Source organism: Suricata suricatta, chromosome 5, assembly GCF_006229205.1.
Source record: "Suricata suricatta isolate VVHF042 chromosome 5, meerkat_22Aug2017_6uvM2_HiC, whole genome shotgun sequence".
In the NCBI taxonomy this organism is placed as follows: Eukaryota; Metazoa; Chordata; class Mammalia; order Carnivora; family Herpestidae; genus Suricata; species Suricata suricatta.
This window is the reverse complement of record NC_043704.1, coordinates 86,347,756-86,367,119: the sequence shown is the minus strand read 5'-3', so window position 1 is coordinate 86,367,119 and position 19,364 is coordinate 86,347,756. Positions and strand designations below refer to the sequence as shown.

At 38.5% G+C, this 19,364-nt stretch overlaps 1 protein-coding gene across 1 annotated transcript in view; it reads right to left on the bottom strand.

The window, feature by feature from the left end:
- Window positions 1–19,341, bottom strand: part of MRPL47 (mitochondrial ribosomal protein L47) — a 32,166-nt gene extending 12,825 nt beyond the window's left edge. The window contains exons 1-3 of the mRNA XM_029939836.1: window positions 19,212–19,341; window positions 16,505–16,656; window positions 15,879–15,939 (exon numbers count right to left, since the gene is read on the bottom strand). Coding sequence (XP_029795696.1) covers window positions 15,879–15,939; window positions 16,505–16,656; window positions 19,212–19,309 — 311 coding nt within the window. The 5' untranslated portion in view covers window positions 19,310–19,341. The remainder of the gene's footprint in view (window positions 1–15,878; window positions 15,940–16,504; window positions 16,657–19,211) is intronic.
- Between the last annotated feature and the right edge of the window lie 23 nt (window positions 19,342–19,364).

The following is a 19,364-nucleotide window of genomic DNA, read 5'->3' as shown; positions in this document are numbered from 1 at the left end:
GTTGGTACTATTTCCACTTTTTACTTTTTCTTTTTTTTCAGAGAGGCAGCGGGGAGAACGGGAGGGAGAGATAGAATCTTAAGCAGGCTCCAAGCTCAGCAGAGACCGATTTGGGGCTCCATCCCACAACCATAACATCCTGACCTACGCCAAAATCAAGAGTTGGACATTCAACCAACTGAGCCACCCAGGCACTCTTCCACTTTCTAAAAGAAATAAGGGTGACAGAAGTAAGGTATTCTGGGGCACAAAGCTAATTCAAGATTCAAAACATGGACTCCCTGTGTGCAAAATTCTTTTTATTTTTACTTTACTAGGCTACTTCAGAAACTATAATTTGATGTGGTGTACTGAGTGGTACAGACAGAGAGAGAAGACATCTCTTCTAGCTAGGATGATCAAAGCAAGCTTCAGAAAGCTCGGTTTTGTTAGACTGGAAAGGAAACCAAAGCAAACATAACCAAAGGTACTAAAGTGGCAAATGTAAAGAGGGGCTAAGTTTTGTGAATAAATCTGTTTCAGAATTAGAGTTGGAAGAAAGGAAAGGAAATAAATGTTGAGGGCGCTGAAAATGACACACAAGCACTGGCATATTTAAGTTGTGGAAGAAGACAATTTTGGGGAAGGAGTTGGCAGAAGATAAATTGGTTTTAGCCAAGAGGAATGCTGAACAGCCCTACCTATCCCCTTACCAATAACCCAAGTAATAGTGCTTTTATACAACTAATTTTTCTACAATGAATCTGTGTTTTTCTACACAGAACACTTCTGACACCAAATGAAAGGTTTTTTTCCATCCTGACGCCAAAGACGTGTTGACTTTTCAACACCGCTTCTCTAACTCTCTGACACGAATTACCTGTAGTGCCAGATTGATTACACAGATTAAAGGGTTCAGTCCCACAAGGCTGTCCCCCGACTTCACATGCCAATAGCAAGTTTCAAGCCCCCCACACATTTGACTAACAACTATAAATTGAGTTTCCAATAACCCCTCCTCCTCCAGTTTGATAATTTAATAGAACTGGTTTATTATAAAGGATACAACTCAGAGGCAGCCAAACATAAGAGATGCACAGGGCACGGTGTGTGGAAAGGGGAGCACAGCGTCCCTGCTTTCTCAGGGTATGCTACCCTCCCAACGCCTCCGTGTGTTCACCAACTTAGCACCTCTTCAAACCCAGTTATTCATGGATTTTTACGGAGGTTTCATTACATAAACACAATTGAATGAATCATGATTCTGATTAAACCCAATCCCAGTGCATCTCCTCTCACCAGCGATGAGGGTGGAGAGGAGGCTGAAAGCCCTACCCTCCAACCATGCCTCACATCTTTGTGGTGACCAACCTCTGTCCTGAAGCTACCAAAGGAGGAGTTGCTTAATTAGAACAAAAGACATTCCTCTTAAGAAACTCCAAGAGGGGCACCTGGGTGGCTCAGTTGGTTAAGCGTCCGACTTCAGCTCAGGTCATGATCTCATGGTTTATGGGTTTGAGCCCTACATCAGGTTCTGTGCTAACAGCTCAGAGCCTGGAGCCTGCTTCTGATTCTGTGTGTCCCTCTCTCTTTGCCCCTCCCCCACTTGGTCTCTGTCTCAAAAACAAACTAAAAAAAATTTTTTTTAAATTAAAAAAAATAAATTCCAAGAGATTTTGGAGCTGTGTGCCAAGGAATTGCAGACAAAGACCATATACGCATTTCTTATTCTGTCACATGAGTAAGCCAATAATATTAATGGTTTTAATAAATATTTTATAATTCTTTAACCTGCCATGAAAAATAAATAACCTTTAAGTCAGGGGATACAACTTTAAATGTCTACTACATTGCCTAGACAGATAAACAATTATAAGTGAAGTGGGCTTAGTGAAAGAACAGATGGGTAAAAAGCAGTCTACATGGCTCCATTTAGATGGGGCAGTTGCTATATACAGCAGCCAGTTGTTACACTGCACGAAGGCAGGTCCAGTGTTGCCAGATTATATTTCTGATTATTTAAGAGGAACCAGAAATCCTTATTTTTATGTTAAATTTCCAAATTTTAAAAACAGTGCAATCCAAACAAACCCTATCAGCTCAGAGAAATCTCTACAGATTGGGAATGAATCTCACTCTGTCTCTACTGACATGAGAGCTATAGTCTTAAGTGTACCCCATCTCCCACTGCCATCAACCAGCCTCTGCCTCAGAGTACTAAGAAAACAGTTCAAACAGTAGGAGTCTCTAATTAACCTCATCAGGTTCCTGCCTCTGAACCTCTTCCCTTTTGTCTAGGCACTTTGAGAGTCAGAACTCTTTCTCCTCAGTTCCTCTGCCCATCCTGGGCCAAGATCTCTTACAAAAATACTATGCCAGAATTCCCTTCTTCCAAAATGGGGAAATAATTCTAGAATTTGGCAGTAGTAATCAAAATAGCCAATCAGATAAATTAAATGGCCCTCTGGGGAGCCTGGGTGGCTCTGTAGGTTAAGCATCTGACTGGCTCAGGCCATGATCTCATGGTTCGTGAGTTTGAGCCCTATGGGTGAGCTCAAGCCCCACTTCAGGTGAGTGCAAGCCCTGCTTTGGGTAAAAACCAAAGTTTTTTAAAAATGGCCCTTTGACATCTTTTTTGCTCCATCTCTGACAGCGCTATAGCTGAGTCTGGGGACACTGATCATTTGTCCCTACTGGATCAGTTACCATTCTCTTTATGGGCAAGATCTTTAACTGATAATGGCAGAATCCACAGTGCATTTCCCATCAAGATTCAAACCTCAAAACCTCTCCCCAGAATTAATGTATATCCTATAAAGAAGCCTTGCAAGGCATCAAGCCCGTAAGAAAAATTCCACTAGTCCCCGTAATACCTTTAATTTTACCTGTAAGAAAACCCAATGGCTGAGGATGGAGGTTTGTCCAGGACCTCCAAGTAATAAATAACATCGGTATCCCTTGGTACCTTGTTCCTACCCCCTCCCACCCCTCAATATGCTTCTGACATCCAATCCTGCTGAACGCAAAGTTTTCACCATAACTGATTTATGCAGTCCATATTTTAGTGTTTCCGTTGATGAGGATAGCCAAGTTTTCACTTGGGAAGAATGGAAAGTACACCTGGACAATAATGTTCCAGGGCTAGAGAGTCCTTTCTTTTACAAACCTTAAAAACTGATTTAGATGGTAGAGTCTTCTGGAGGTTCTACTTTATTATAATATGTAGATAATTTGCTTCTTTGCTCCCTTCTCAAACTCTTCACAGGAAGAGAGCATCCACCTGTTACAAGTTTTGGACTTAAAGGACATAAACTCTCCAAAGAAATACTGCAGTTTGTTCAAACTCAGATTTGATACTTAGGGTACCTGATCTTGGAACAAGGACATTTGGACTCAGGCAGACTTCAAGACATCCTGAACTTCCCAAAACCTAAAACTAAGCGCCAATTATGAGGTCGTCTTGGGCTTGCTTGCTGCTGTTGAAAGTGAGATTCCAAATTTCTCTCTTATGGCTCTAACTCTGTAAGCTTTACTAAAAAATGACAAACCTGACCTTATTATTTGGAAAGGTTGGGAAGACATAGCTTTTGGGAACTTTAAAGAAGAGCCTAATAAATGCCCCCTGCCCTCAGAAATCATAATTATGCACTTTCCTTTTTCCTCTTAGATGAGAGGGAAAAGAATGCCCTTGGGGGAGTACTCATCCAAAAACATGGGGACCATCAACACACAGAGCAGTATACCTACAAACTATATGCTGGGGTTCTGGGATCCCTCCTGTCTCATAGCCATTCCTGCCACCACCCTTTTAGTTAAGGCCACTAAAGAAATAGTAATGAATCCCCTTTAGCCATCCTTCTACTGTGGCCAAGAACAAAACCACAAGTATTTATACCAATAGCTGATATGCCTTTACAGTTGCTGATGACTTTGGAATATTATGGAAACAAGGTTTCCTTACATTTAATGAGGATAAAATTAAAACTGACTCCTATGTTCAAAACTTACCAGCTGCCATACTACTGGCTGTTGTGGCTATTATTATTATTTTCGGTTTCAAGAGTAGAATTTAGTGATTTATCACTTACATATAAACTCTGGCTATTATTAATGTTCCAGAAGATTCCAGACTAAGTGCCTGAAGGCCAAAGGAAAACACCTCACTGATATTTCTGCCCAAAATGCTGCTCTCAATGAAACCAGTAGCCAAGCTTCTGTCATGGTCTAAAGAGATGTTCTCCCAAATAGTAAACTGGAAAAAAAAATGATCAGAAATACCCAACAATCGCACCAGAGAGGGAATAACAATATTGAAAATCTAATTAATTGTTTCATAACTCTGTTGACTCAAGTAACAATCCTCCCCTACCAGAAATTCTAAAATTCCCATTTCTTTCCACTGTATATGCATAAACAGTGTCTACCCACATAATAGTATTCATGAACCAATATTGGTGGGGAAATACTAATAAGGTCACAGAAAGTGCCTACTTTGCTTGTCCCACCTGTCCAAAATACAATACAAAGAAACCTGTTCACACAAATGAACTTCATACAGATTCCCCGTTTCATGGATATACATTATGTATTAGTCATGGTTTGTATGTTTTCTTACTCACTGAAGCAGTTCTGCTTCTGTGGCTAAAATTCTGTTAGAAAAAGATAATCCCTACCTGGGGAAACCCTCGTGAACACCATAGTGACTGGGGAATGCACTTTACTGATTAGGTGCTTCAACAAGTGTGTGTTGTTTGGCTGGTTTTATAACACTTTTATTGTGCATATCGTCCTCAAACCTTAAGGTAGCTGAAAGTACTAATGGCACTATTAAGACTCAATTGGCAAAATTTGTAGAGACCTTCCAAATACCCTGGCCAAGAGCACTGCTATTAGTCTTTCTGAATCTCAGATCCACCCCCTTTGAAACTCACAAGCGTTCATCCCTTGAGAGAGTCACAGGAGATCCACTGTAGTTGGTCCCTCCTCCTGTGACCCAGAGCTGATAGAAGGAAGACAGGGGTCAATATCGTAAAGGTCCAATTACTTCCATTAAAACCAAATATGCTTTGTTAGAGCAATCTTTTCACAGTGCACTCCCTAGAGATGGCAACCTGGAGCATCACACTTTGCAACCTGGAGATTTTGTCTACTGAAAAAGACACCGCCCAAAACACTCTCTTCAACCTTGCTGGGAAGGTACCCTTATGAGAAACTAACTAACCCTTGTGGCACAAAACTCCAAGGAATAGAATCCTGGATTCACATGACACATCCAACAAAAGCACTAAACCCTAACTGGACCTGCACTTTATCTAGTGACCTGAAAGTAAAGAGAAATGAAAGAAGGAGAAATGACGAGACAGCTTATCAACATGTCCAGAGGAGGCCTGTATACCTTTTCCTGTTTACTTCCACTATCTCTTTAGTGGTACGAAAATACCCTTATGTGCATTTCCCCAATGCCTGTAAAAGGGAAAAATCTCTCTTTTATTTTTTCATTATGGCCTTTCAGAAACAGCCTAATCATGATCTTGTGATGAACTACTTTTTCTAAAGAGTTAGAAGGTTCAAAATTCACAGAAGTCTGTCATCTAAACTATTATCTGACTCTGGATTCTTATCCAAATTCATGTTCTCTGAATTTGCAACCTTATAGGTTGTATCACTGGATGTCTATTTTCAAATAGTTCTTTTGAGATAATACTGTTTTAATACATCTCGGAAATTTTGCTACTTTCTGCAAAAGTTCATTAAATACTGCTTCATGTTTGTATCTGCACTGTACCTTCCAAAATGCACTTGATTAATTCTTCCAATGTGCTCTTGCAAAATCCCTTATTTTGCTTTCATGGCCACGTTAAGTGGGGACTTGCAGGAGGCATACATGACTCTGGGATGGATTTTGCCTATGGATGGAGAACTTTCTCCTGTAAGCTAGAGTAAGTGCCAATAAACATTATTAGCTGACTACTTCAGACTTAGGGTCCTAGTTTAGAACCATAAAACAATTCTGAATTACGTTAATTCTTGTGTTTTGTATAATTTAAAGAAATTTTTTATACTTTGTTGCCTGTTAAACATTTGTAAAAATGATGCACCCAGACACGTGGAAGATGGATGGCAGAGAGGAGGACAATCCTACACTCACCTCATCCTATGGACACACCTAGATAACACCCATATCACTGTTAGTAACCCAAAAAACAACCCGAAGACTGGCAGAACAGACTTTTTCACAGCTAAATGTAGAGAAGAGGCCACACCAAAGAAGGTAGGAAGGGTGGAGACACAGTGGAGAGCCAAACAAACCCACAGGGCTGTCTGTAAGAGGGACAGGGTGGGCACGGAGAGGGGGGAGGAGCAGACCCCACACCAGGCACCCCAGGCATGGAGGACCAGGACTGGGAAGATGTATTCCCATAACATAAAATTTCCATCCCATAATCCCCGTTGAAAACTAGAGGGGCTTAATTTCTTGAGTTCTTGCTGTCACTGGGGATTAACACTTAGAACTTTTAAAATCAGCAAACTTGGGTCTGGGAGAGTAGAAGGCCAAGAGGAAACTGAGTCCCCATCCTTGAAGAGACAAGACAACAGCCTCAGAGAGATACAGCACAGAGCACCAGTCTGAAAGATGCTTGGGGTGTACAAGGAGATTTGTTTGCTAATCTTGGGGCCTATGCAGGGAGGTTTCTCTAGGAACAAAGAAATTGGTGGGCATCATTTCCTTCCACCTCTCCCTAGCTTAGATACACAGATACCTGTGAGAGCCAATGCAGTGCAAAGTCTCCACGTAGCTCACGAGCAGTGTGCCTGGTCCCCAACCACTTTGCAGATCTACCTCCTCCAACCCGGCCTCCTCCTACAGTAGATCTGGGCAAACCCTGCTCACACTGCGCACCCACCAGCGTTCCTCTGTGGACTTGCTCCCTCCAACTCTCTCTCAGTTGGTGTCCATCCAAAGTGATACCACAGGCCTGGCAGTGTGCAAGCAGCCCTGATGGGTTAGCATCCCCCCAAATTGACTCCTGTCCCAGGCAAAGAGGAAGATAACTGCACACACTAGTTCCACTGTGGTCCCAGCAGTGGACTGGGGGCAGACATCTGGTGTGTCTGCAGGCCTTGTCCAACAATGAAAGCTTCTTAGAGGACAACACAGAGAACACCCTACAGTTCAGTGCAACTGCAGCTCTGGCAAACACCTAATCTAACCCAAAACAAGCTAAGGTTGCTGCAGACTGGAACAACACAGGAACAAAATCTTGCCCACAACATGCAGGGAACCACTGTAAATGATTGGACTGACGATGTAGACACACTTCAGCCACAAGAGTAAGGTGCATGCCACACACATAGGAGACATTCCTGCAGCACCAGGTTATGGGGAACAGGGGACACTACACTGCAGGGCACTATAGGACCTCTTCTTCATAAGACCACTACTTTCAAGAGCAGGAGAGATAGATGACTTTCCTAGCACACAGAAACAGATGCAGAGAGTAAGACAGAAATGAGGAGACAGAGGAAGATGTCCTAAATGAAAGAACAGGACAAAATCACAGCAAGAGACCTAAATGAAATGGAAGTAAGCAATATTCCTGATAGAGAATTTAAAGTTAATACATCATAAAGATACTCCCTGGACTTGAGAGTGGAGGACCGTGGTGAGACCCTCAACAAATAAAGAGAAAATATAATTCAATAACTGATACTGAAAATACACTAAATAGGGGTGCCTGGATGGCTCAGTTGGTTAAGCATCCAATTCTTGATCTCAGTTCAGGTCTTTTAGTTCAAGCCCCACATCAGGCTCTGCACTGACAGTGCAGAATCTGCTTAGGATTCTCTCTGTGCCAGTCCCCCACTCGCACATGCGCACTCTCAATCTCTCTAAAAATAAATAATAAATAAGCTTTAAAAAAAGTACACATACTAAGAAATACATTAAATAAATACTAGACTAGAAGAAGCAGAAGAATGGATCAGTGCATTCAGTGCATTTATCAGTAATAAAAGAAAAATGAAATTAGGCTTAGGGAACTCAGCAACACCATCAAACACAGTAACATTCATATTATAGAGAGCCCAGAAGGGGAAGAGAGAGAAAAGGCGACAGAAAAGTTTTGTGAAGAAGTAACAGCTGAAAACTTCCTGAACCTGAGAAAGGAAATGGAAATCCAGGAAGCACAGAGAGCTCCGAACAAAATCAACCCAAGGAGGGCCATACCAAGCTACTCAGTAATTAAAATGGCAAATAGTAGTGAAGAATTTTCAAAGTAGCAAAAGAAAACTTAATACAAGGGGAAGCCCAAACGGCTACCAGTTGATTGTCAGCAGAAACTTTTTATGCCAGAAGAGAGTGGCATGATATACATTACTGAAAGAAAAAAAAACTGCAACAAAGAATACTCTATCATTCAGAATAACAGGAGAGATAAAGAGTTTCCCAGACAAACAAAAGTTAAAGGAATTCATTACTAAAAGAGCTTTATAAGAAATGTTAAAGGGGATTCTGAGTGGAAAGGAAAAATCAAAGGAAAGTAGGAAGCACAAAAGCAATAAAGTTAAGTATATCTATAAAAATCAATCAAGGGCTTTACCAAATAAAAGGATGCAAGGTATGACACTATATACCTAAAATGTGAGGGGGAGAGGAGTAAAAATTTAGTGCTTTTAGGACAGGTTCCAAACCCAAGCAACCACTAACTTAATATAGACTGCTATATGCACAAAATGTTATATATAAACCTTACAGTAATAACAAATCAAAAATTGGTAATAGATATATAAAAGATAATGAGAAAGGAATCCAAGTATATTCCTAAAGAAAGCTAGCAAACTGTAAGAGAGTAAGAAAAAAAAGGAACAGAGAAGGAAAAAATAATCATAAAACAACAAAATGGTTACATGCTTATCAACAACTTCTTAGAATGTAAATGGTCTAAACACCCAGTCAAAAGACATAAGGTGATGGAATGGATAAAAAAATAACATCCATCTATATGCTGCCTACACAAGACTCATTTCCGACCTAGAGACATAGGCAGATTGAAAGTAGAGGGATGGAAAAGCATTTATCATGCAAAGAGAAGTGAAAGGAAACCTGGAGTAGCAATACTTAAAATGGACAAAATGGACTTTAAAACCAAGACTGTTAACAAACAAAAAAGGATGCTATATAATCATAAAAGGAACAATCCAACAAGAGTACATAACAATTGCGAGTATTCATGCACTCAACATGAGAGCACCTAAAAACCTAAAGCAGCTAATAACAAACATAAAGGAAATAATCAATAGTAATATGATAGTAGCAGAGAACTTTTATACCCCACTTAAATCAATGGATGGATCACCTACACAATACCAACACGGAAACAGTGCCTTTGAATGACACACTGAACCAGGTGGATCTAAAAGATATATTCAGAACATTCCATCATAAAACAGCAGAATACACATTCTTTTCAAGTGCACATGGAATATTCTCCAGAGTAGATTACATGTTAGTGATCTTAAAGATCTTAACTAATCTAAGACTGCATCTTTTCTTTTCATAGTCTAAGACTAAAGAAGTCTTAACAAATTAAAAAAATCAAAGTGATCCTATGCATCTTTTCTGACCACAATGCTATGCAACCAGAAATCAACTATGAGAAAAATCTGGAAAGAACACAAATACATGGAGGTTAAATAACATGCTAATAAACAATGAATGGGAGAAAAAAAACCCCAACAAATACAATGAATGGGTCAATCAAGAAATCAAAAAAGAAATAAGAAAAATATATCAAATTGAAGCAGTAATCAAAACATTCTCAACAAACAAAACTAAAGGATCAGATGGCTTCACAGGGGAATTCTATCAGACATTTAAAGAAGAGTTAATACTTACTCTTCTAAAACTATTCCGAACAATAGAAGAGGAAAGAAAGCTTCCAAATTCATTCTATGAGGCCAGCAGTACCCCACACCAAAACCAGATAAATACACTACAAAAAAAAAAAAAAAAAAAAACAACAACAAAAAAACAAAAGAGAGGGAGAGAGAGAGAGAAAAAGAACTCCAGGCTAAACGCTCCAAAGAACATAGATGCAAAAATCCCCCCCAAAATACTAGCAAAATCAAATCCAACAATACATTAAAAAAAAAAATTCACCATAATCAAGTAGGATTTATTCCTGGGATGCAAGGTGGTCCAATAATCACAAATCAATGTGATACATCATATCAATAAGAGAAAAAATAAAAACCATATGATCAGTTGAATAGATGCAGAAAAAGCATCTGACAAAATACAACATCTATTCATGATAAAAATCCTTAACAAAGCAGATTTAGAGGGAATATACCTCAACATAATAAAGGGCATATATGAAAAACCCACAGCTAACATCATACTCAGTGGTGAAAAACTGAGAGCTTTCCCCCTAAGATCAGGAACAAGACAAGGATGCCCACTCTCATCACTTTTATTCAACATAGTATGGGGAAGCCCTAGCCACAGCAACCAGACAACAAAAAGGAATGAACGGCATCCAGATTGTAAAGGAAAAAATAAAACTTTTACTATTTGCAGATGACATGATACTGTATATAGAAAACGCTAAAGACTGTAACCAAAAACATTACTAGAACTGACAAATGAATTCAGTAAGGTCCCAGTATAGAAAATCAATCCACAGAAATCTGTTGCATTTTTTAATGTTTTTTTTTTTTTTTTTGAGAGACAGTGTGAGCAGGGGAGGGTCAGAGAGAGAGGGAGATACAGAATTTGAAGCAGGCTCCAGGCTCTGAGCTGTCAGCACAGAGCCAGACGCGGGGCTCGAACCCACGAACCGTGAGATCATGACCTGAGCTGAAGCCAAACGACTGAACAACCCAGGTGTTCCTTATACACTAATAATGAAGCAACAGAAAGAGAAATTAAGAAAACAATCCCATTTACTGCATCAAAAACAGTAAGGTACCTAAGGAATGTACTTAACCAAGGAAGTAAAAGATCTATACTCTGAAAACTAAAACAGTGATGAAAGACACTGAAGATGATGCAAACAAAAAGACAGTCCATGCTCATGGACTGGAGAACAATTACTATTTAAATGGCCATATTATCCAAAGCAATCTATAGATTTACTGCAATCCCTATCAAAATACCACCAGCATTTTTCACAGAACCAGACTAAACAATCCTAAAATGCATATGAAACCACAAAAGACCATGAATAGCCAAAGCAATCTTGAAAAAGAAAAACAAAACTAGAGGTATCACAATCCCAGATTTCAAGTTATATTATAAACCTGTAGTAATCAAAAGAGTATGGTACTGGCACAAAAACAGACACAAAGATCAATGGAACAGAACAGAGAGCTCAAAAATAAAACCACCATTATGTGGTCAATTACTCTGACAAAGGAGGCAAGACTATGCAATGGGAAAGACAGTCTTAACCTTCAACAATGGTGTTGGGAAGACTGGACAGCTACATGCAAAAGAATGAAACTGGACTGCTTTCTTACACTATACACAAAAATAAACTCAAAGTGGATTAAACCTAAATGTGAGACCTGAAACCATAAAAATCCTAAAAGAGGGAACAGGCAGCAATTTCTTTGATATCAGCTCTAACAATATTTTTCTAGACAGATCTCTCAAGATAAAGGAAACAAAAGCAAAAATAAACTATTGGGACTACTCAAAAATAGAAAGCTTCTGCACAGGAAAGGAAATAATCAAGAAAACAAAAAGACAACATAGTGAATGGGAGAAGATATTTGCAAATAACATATCTGATAAAGCATTAGTATCCAAAATATATAAAAAACTTTTTTAACAACACCAAAAAACCCCACAAATAACCCAATTAAAAAAATAAACAGAAGAAGGGTGCCTGGGTGGCTCAGTTGGTTAAGTGGTCAATTTCGGCTCAGGTCATGATCTCAAGGCTTGTGGGTTCAAACCCCACATCAGGCTCTGTGCTGACAGCTCAGAGCCTGGAGCCTGCTTCAGATTCTGTGTCTCCCCCTCTCTCAGCCCCTCCCCTGCTCACATTCTGTCAGTCTCTCAAAAATAAATAAAATGTTAATAAAATAAAATAAAGTAAAATAAAATAAAATAAACAGAAGATATTAGCAGACATTTCCCCGGAGAACACACACAAAAGCCAACAGAAATAGGAAAAGATGCTCAACATTACTCATCATCAGGGGAATGCAAATCAAAATCACAATGAGGTATCATTTCATACCTGTCAGAATGGCTAAAATAAAAAACACAAGAAACAAGTAATGGCAAGGATGTGGAGGAAAAAAACCTTTTGTTTCCTACTGTTGGTAGGAATGTAAACTGGTGCAACCACAGTAGAAAACAGCAGGGAGGTTTCTCAAAAGATTAAAAATCGAATTACCAAATGATCCAGTAATTCCACTACTAGGTATTTACCCAAAGAATACTAAAATACTGGGGTGCCTCGGTGGCTCAGTGGGTTAAGCTTCTGACTTCAGCTCAGATCATGATCTCACGGTTCATGAGTTTGAGCCCCACATCGGGCTCTGTGCTGACTGCCTGTCTCTAGAGCCTGCTTCAGATTCTGTGTGTGTGTGTCTCTCTCTGTCCCTCCCCCACTCAAGTTCTGTCTCTCTCTGTCTCTCAAAAATGAATAAATGTTAACAAATTTTTTTTAAATACTAAAATACTAATTCAAAAAGATATATGCACCCCTATGTTTATTGCAGCATTATTTACAATAGCCAAAGTATGGAAGCAGCCCAAGTATCCATCAATAGAAGAATGGATAAAGAAGATGTGGTATATATGTACAATAGAATATTACTCAGCCATAAAGAATGAAATCTTGACATTTGCAACAACATGGATGGAACTAGAGGATATAATGCTAAATGAAATCAGTCAAAGAGAGACAAATATTGTATGATTTCATTCATATGTGGAATTTAAGAAAGAAAATAAAGTATAAGAGACAAAAAAACAGAGTCTTAGAGAACAAACTGATGGTTACCAGAGGGTAGGGAGGCAGTGAGATGGGTACAACAGGTGAAGAAGATTAAGAGTACACTTATGGTGAAGAGCACTGAGTAATGTATAGAATTGGTTCAATCACTGTATTATATACCTGAAATTAATATGACACTAAGTTAATTATACTAGAAACTTAAAAAGGAAAATGACGCACCCAATAAGTAGATGATCTCCAACAGTTGGGACCCACAGAAAATATAAACTTTAGATGAGAAGTGCCTAAGAATTCTCCCTCCTAACCTTCCCGCTACTCAAATGTGGTCTGAAGTGGTTTCCAACTGTTAGGCACTTTCCCTCCAAAGTAAGACATGACAACCAGGAAAGGTTCTTCCTAACACTAAAGGACAAAATCACTAAACATAGAAAAACAGACTCTTCATCAGCACTGCTTTCAAGAAAAGATCTTGATCAAAAGGGGGAAATGTGAGGAGTGCCTGGGTGACTTAGTTGGTTAAGTGTCCGACTTCAGCTCGGGTCATGATCTTACTTACAGTTTGTGAATTGGAGCCTACTGTTGGGCTCTCTACTGACAGCTCAGAGCCTGGAGCCTGCTTTCTATTCTGTGTCTCCCTCTCTCGCTGTCCCTCCCTTGCTCACACTCTCTCTCGGTCTCTCAAAAATAAACATTAAAAAAATTAAAAAAATAAAGGGGAAATGTGAAAACAAAGAGAAACCTCACAAAAGTGGACTGGAGATGCTAGAAGAGGAGGCTGGAAGAAAAGCCAAAAACATTCCATGTCAATTACAGGAAAACTGTCAATTACAGATCCCTAATAGAAGACTCCTCAACAGAAAAGAATCATCAATTACAGGCCTCAAAGGGAAAGATAAACAAGTCCATCTCCTACAAGAAACTGACTTCCTCTGCAACTCAGCCCAGGAGAAACCATCATCACTCTGAACTCCTACTTTTGTACAACAGACTTTCATTCACAACAACCCCTCCCAACTTCCTCTCCCTTCTCCATAAAATAATATTCCTTTGTTAGATTTGTCTGTTTTGCCATAGCTTGCTTGTCCTTAATTACAAGTGTCTAATTCCCAAATAAACCCATCTTTGCTGGTAAAATAACTTTTATTTTTAATTTATTTATTTAAGTTTATTTATTTTGAGAGACAGAGACAGCGTGAGTAGGGGAGGGGCAGAAAGAGAGAGAATCCAAGCAGGCTCCACACACACCATCAGCATACAGCCGAACCTGGGACTTGAACTCACGAAACTGCAAGATCATGACCTGAGCTGAAACCAAGAGTCGGACGCTTAAACAACTAAGTCATTCAGACACCCTTATTATTTTTTTTAAATGTTTATTTATTTGGAAAGAGAAAGCATGAATGTGTGTGCACACATTGAGGAGGGGCAGAGAGAAGGGGAGAGGGAATCACAAGCACGCTCCACGCTGTCAGCAGCAGAGCCCTACGTAGGGCTCAGTCTCATAAACCTCATCAAATGAACCTCATGGAACTGTAAGATCATGACCTGAGCCAACGTTAAGAGTTAGACGCTTAACTGACTGAGTCACCCAACCGCCCAAACTATTTTATTGTTAAAGTTAATAGCAAAATGGGTGAAGGGGGTGAAAAAGTGCAAATTTCCAGTTATAATGTAGCAGGATTCTCATACAGAGATTCGTGACACTGAGGCTTTTCTTTCCAGGAACTGGCACTGCTCAGTTGGGTTCCTAACCAAAAAACTGAGTCCTGAATGCCATGTGGCATTGTTTTTTATACATTTTCTATTTCTTTGTCTCCCATATATGGTAACACACAAACATGCAGTCTGATTAAGTGGTCTCATGTTACAAGGTCATGAGGGATGTTGTCCCATATGTGTATAGCCAGGCTGCCCTGAGGATTGTTTCCTCTCCTTAGGGAGAGGACCTACTGCAATAACATAAGTCATGGAGATGCAATGCACAGCATAGTGACTGTTGTTAATAATATTGTACTGCATATTTGCAAATAGGTAAGAAGGTAGATCTTGAAAGTTCTCATCACAAGGAAAAATTTTTTTCTATATATGGTGACATATTTGAACTGGACTTATTAAGGTGATCATTTTATACTGCATACAAACATGGAAGCATTACAGTGTATCCCTGAAACAAATGCAGTGTTATGTTAATTACTCAATAAAAATATAAATCAAGTAAGTAAATGAATCACCCCTTAAAAATGCACACTGACTTAAATCCTCTCAACCCTCTCTAATTCATCAGGAAAATCTGCCCAAAAAATCTAGCTAAATTCCCAACTAAATGCACCTTCCAACATACTTCCTCAGGGCAAATAAGCTAAAGATTTCAGACCATGGATAAGGTAATAAAAAGGAGGAAGGCTATAAATGTGACAAATTCTTCCTATTTCATTTTATTAGTTTACTAAAATTGTTGGTATAAAAATGCTTGTATGGGGATGTTTAGGTGGTTCAGTTGGTTAAGCTTTCAACTCTTGATTTCCACTCAAGTCATGATCTCATGGTGAGTTTAAGCCCCTCATCAGGCTCAGTGCTGACTGTACAGAGCCTGCTTGAGATTCTCTCTCTGCCCCTACCCCACTTATACGTTCTCTCTCAAAATAAATAAAAATAAACTTAAAGAAAAAGATGCTAGTATGACTGGTAGCAGTTACAGTAAAATTTCTAAGTTCCCAACTATTTGAGAACTCTAATACTTTTGTCTTAATGTAATTTAACCTGTCATATTTAGAAAATCTTTACCTGTTTTACATATCATCCACAGTGTTGTAAGACAAATCACTTTACTCAATTTCTTATATCAAATAGATGTAAAGTTTATATCTCATTGTTACACTTTAACTGCGTCAAATACCTACATATTAATGTATTCGGTATACTTACCAAAGTTTATGTAAATCTTCATTACTTTTATTCCTTAATTGCTGACAGGTCCATGAAGCTCCTATTAAAATTATGAAATTCACAAACACAAAATTTTATGAAATTCACAACATGAAATAATTTTCTAGCTATGTGCCCTGTGGCAAATTATTTAACCTCTGTAAACCTATTTCCTTAACTGTAAAATATAACAGTTTTATCATGTCAGAGTATAACACACAATTAGAACTAAACTGGCATTAAATTAGGTAACACATGAAACATTAGTAATATGACTAGCAATAGTATTAAAAAAAGTTAGTATTAATGTAGAATGTATCTTCACAGTTTAATGCCAAAATATTTCATATCATTATAAATTAATATATAATTTTCTCTAGAAAATGAAATCTAAAACAAACCTCTGACCTCATTTCAGTTAACACTCTGATTTACTCCTTTTCTAAACCTTTTGCCAACCTGCCGATCAACAATTAACTGTATTATTAAATTATCCTTTTAATTTTCTCTGATATTCCTAAAAGAAATAAGGAAACACCTAAATGATTCCTAAGGAGGATACATAATCCCAAAGTAATAGAGGGTTTAATAAACATATTTAATATCAGTCAACCCAAATATCTTACCAGATTTCACTTTTTCTTCCCCCCAGTTCTTTGGGTCATCAAAAAATTCTTCCAGTCCTTTCCTTGACAATGTGGTATGAAGTAATCTACACTGGTGAAAAGATGTGACATTTGGTATATTCTTAGGCAAAAGGCTAAGAGAAAACCTGCAACTGAACATATACAAACAAGTGATGAGAGTTTTGCAACACTTGGATTTTATAAGCAACAATCGGAATCATTTCATCTACAACGTTAAAAAAAAATTACTCAGGGTTTCTGCACAAGAAACAAACTTATAAAATGCTTTAGGAGTGATTTTCAATATTGCTGCTACCCTTTAGGAGTGATTTTTAATAGATGCTGCTACCCTTTAATTTCAGAGGTTAATATATTCACATAATTTTCTTGATACAATTATACTTTCAGGTAACACTTTTAGGCCTTTCGTACACAGCTAGTGGTTACATGAGCAGATAAAAACATTCTGAAGATTAATTTTACAACATGGACCACAAGCCTCAGTGCTTCCTCCTTCAACCCAAAATTCATCTAGAAAGTTCAACTAAAAAAAATACACAGATGAGAATTAATTAAAATGTCTATTAAAGCGTTATATGTGATATTTAAAAGTCCGTAATAATGTAAATATGCAACTAGGAAATGGTTAAAAACTCATTGTACATTTGTATGATAATTTATTATGCAATAATTTAAAGATCATGTTTTTAAAGAGTATTTTAATAACCTGATAAAATAATTTAAAATGCAATAGCAAAGTGTTATCACAAGTGTTGTAGTCCTACCAAAAAAATTTAACTTGAATCTAACCATGAGGACACAATCAGACAAATCTAAATGGAGGGACAGTCTGAAAAGGCTGATCTGCTCCAAAATGTTCTGGATTAAAGATGACTAAGAAGACATGACGACGACAGTAATGAATGATTGTTAAGTGGACCATGAAGAAAAAATTAAGAAGAAATTTGGACTGTATGCTATGTAAAAGCACAGTAACAGTAGTATATTAAATATTCCAGCGTGATCTTTGTAGTATTGTAGTTATAGAGACAGTGTTCTTGTTCTTAGGAGATATATACTGAAGTGTTGCAATGTCTTGAATAGCTCGGAAAAAATATAAAAGCATGGATTTAAAAAGATATAAAAATCTGACAAAATGCTAAGGATTACTTAACATAGATGAAGAGTGGTTACTTTTTGTAGTACTCTTACAACTTTTCTGTTGGCTTGAAACTTTTAAATATAAAAATTTGGAGAAATAGCATAGAGCACAAAAATGCATACACATAAATATGACTCTGGCTTTATTTTAAAATTACATGTTGGAGAGCCTGAGTGGCTCAGTTAAGTGTCTGACTCTCGATTTCAGCACGGGTCATGATCTCATGGCTCCTGAGTTCAAGCCCTGAGTAACGGAAGCTCTGCTCTGACAGCTCAAAGCCTGCTTGGGATTCTCTTTCTTCTCTGTCTCCCACTACCTCTCCCCACACACTCCTGCTCTTTCCCTCTCTCAAAAATAAACTTAAAAGAATTACATGATGTGCATATATAAAGTTAAAAGGAATGGAAGGAAATCTTTGTGTGGCAAAAATTATAGTTATTATTTTCTTCAAAAACACTTTGCCTTAAGTTCTGCCAATGAACCAATGTTTTGATAAAAATCTAAAATTTATTTTATTTTTTTAACGTTTATTTCTGAGAGAGACCAAGCCTGAGCGTGTGAGGGGCAGAAAGAGAGGGAGACACAGAATCCGAAGCAGGCTCTAGGCTCTGAGCTGCCAGCAGAGCCCAATGCAGGGCTCCAACCCACAAATCATAGGATCACAACCTGAGCTGAAGTCAGACGCTTAACCGACTGAGCCACCCAGATGCCCCTCTAAAATTTATTTTTAAGAAAAAATGACGGTGAAGAGACAATTGATCCAGGTTTGTCACCTTTATCAAGTCACAACCTGTGAGCCTCTGCAAAATGAAAGAAAAATATTGCTTATCTCTACAGTAAGTGTAAGTAATAATATTATAGTACATAATAAATGCTCAACAATTGTCTGTGCTGGATTCAAGGACGCACACATCACTTCCTTTAAAAATACCCGACATACCCAATTACTTATAAAATTCAACTCATTACGGACAAAATTCAATAAAAGGGAAGAAAGCATATACCATAAACTCTAGACTACTCTGTCCAGAAGACTGGCTGTCTTTCCAGAAATAATAAACACCACATGTAGTTCCCTTTCTCACACCAGCAGAGCTACTTTCCGGTCTTTTGACTAGTTTTCACTTATTCACTCAACATTTACCGAACAATATTTCTCATAGATCCTGGAGATACAACGGCGCCTTCGTTTTTATCCATCCAAACCTGACAAAATCTTCAGTTCCATAACCAAATCCCCTTCAGTGCAGTTTTTCCCAATTCACCCAACCAAAGAGGATGCTTCTGACCCTTTAGGTTTAATTCAATAAATACTGGTTATCTACAGACGCCACGGACTGCCTAAGACAGTCCACAATAAGTGACAAGAGAATGGCTGAGAAATGACTGGAAACGTCGGAGGTGGGCGACTTTTCTAAGGGCATTCCCTTCTCACGCAGGTGCGTTCGGACTCGGACGCGCGTCTCAGCTGTTTTCCAGCAGCTCAGCAACCAAACAAGACCCAAAGTCGGAGAGGAGAACAAACCTACTCCTCACATCACTTACCCTGTGCTAGCTGGGGCCTGAAGACATATTAGCGACTTAGAAGCCTTCAGCGCGGTTAAGACTTTGCTGCAAACACTACCCAAACTGGCCGCAGCCATGTCTCCACAGAAAGTAAGCCTACTGCGGCTTCTCCAACAATGACGTGACTTCCGG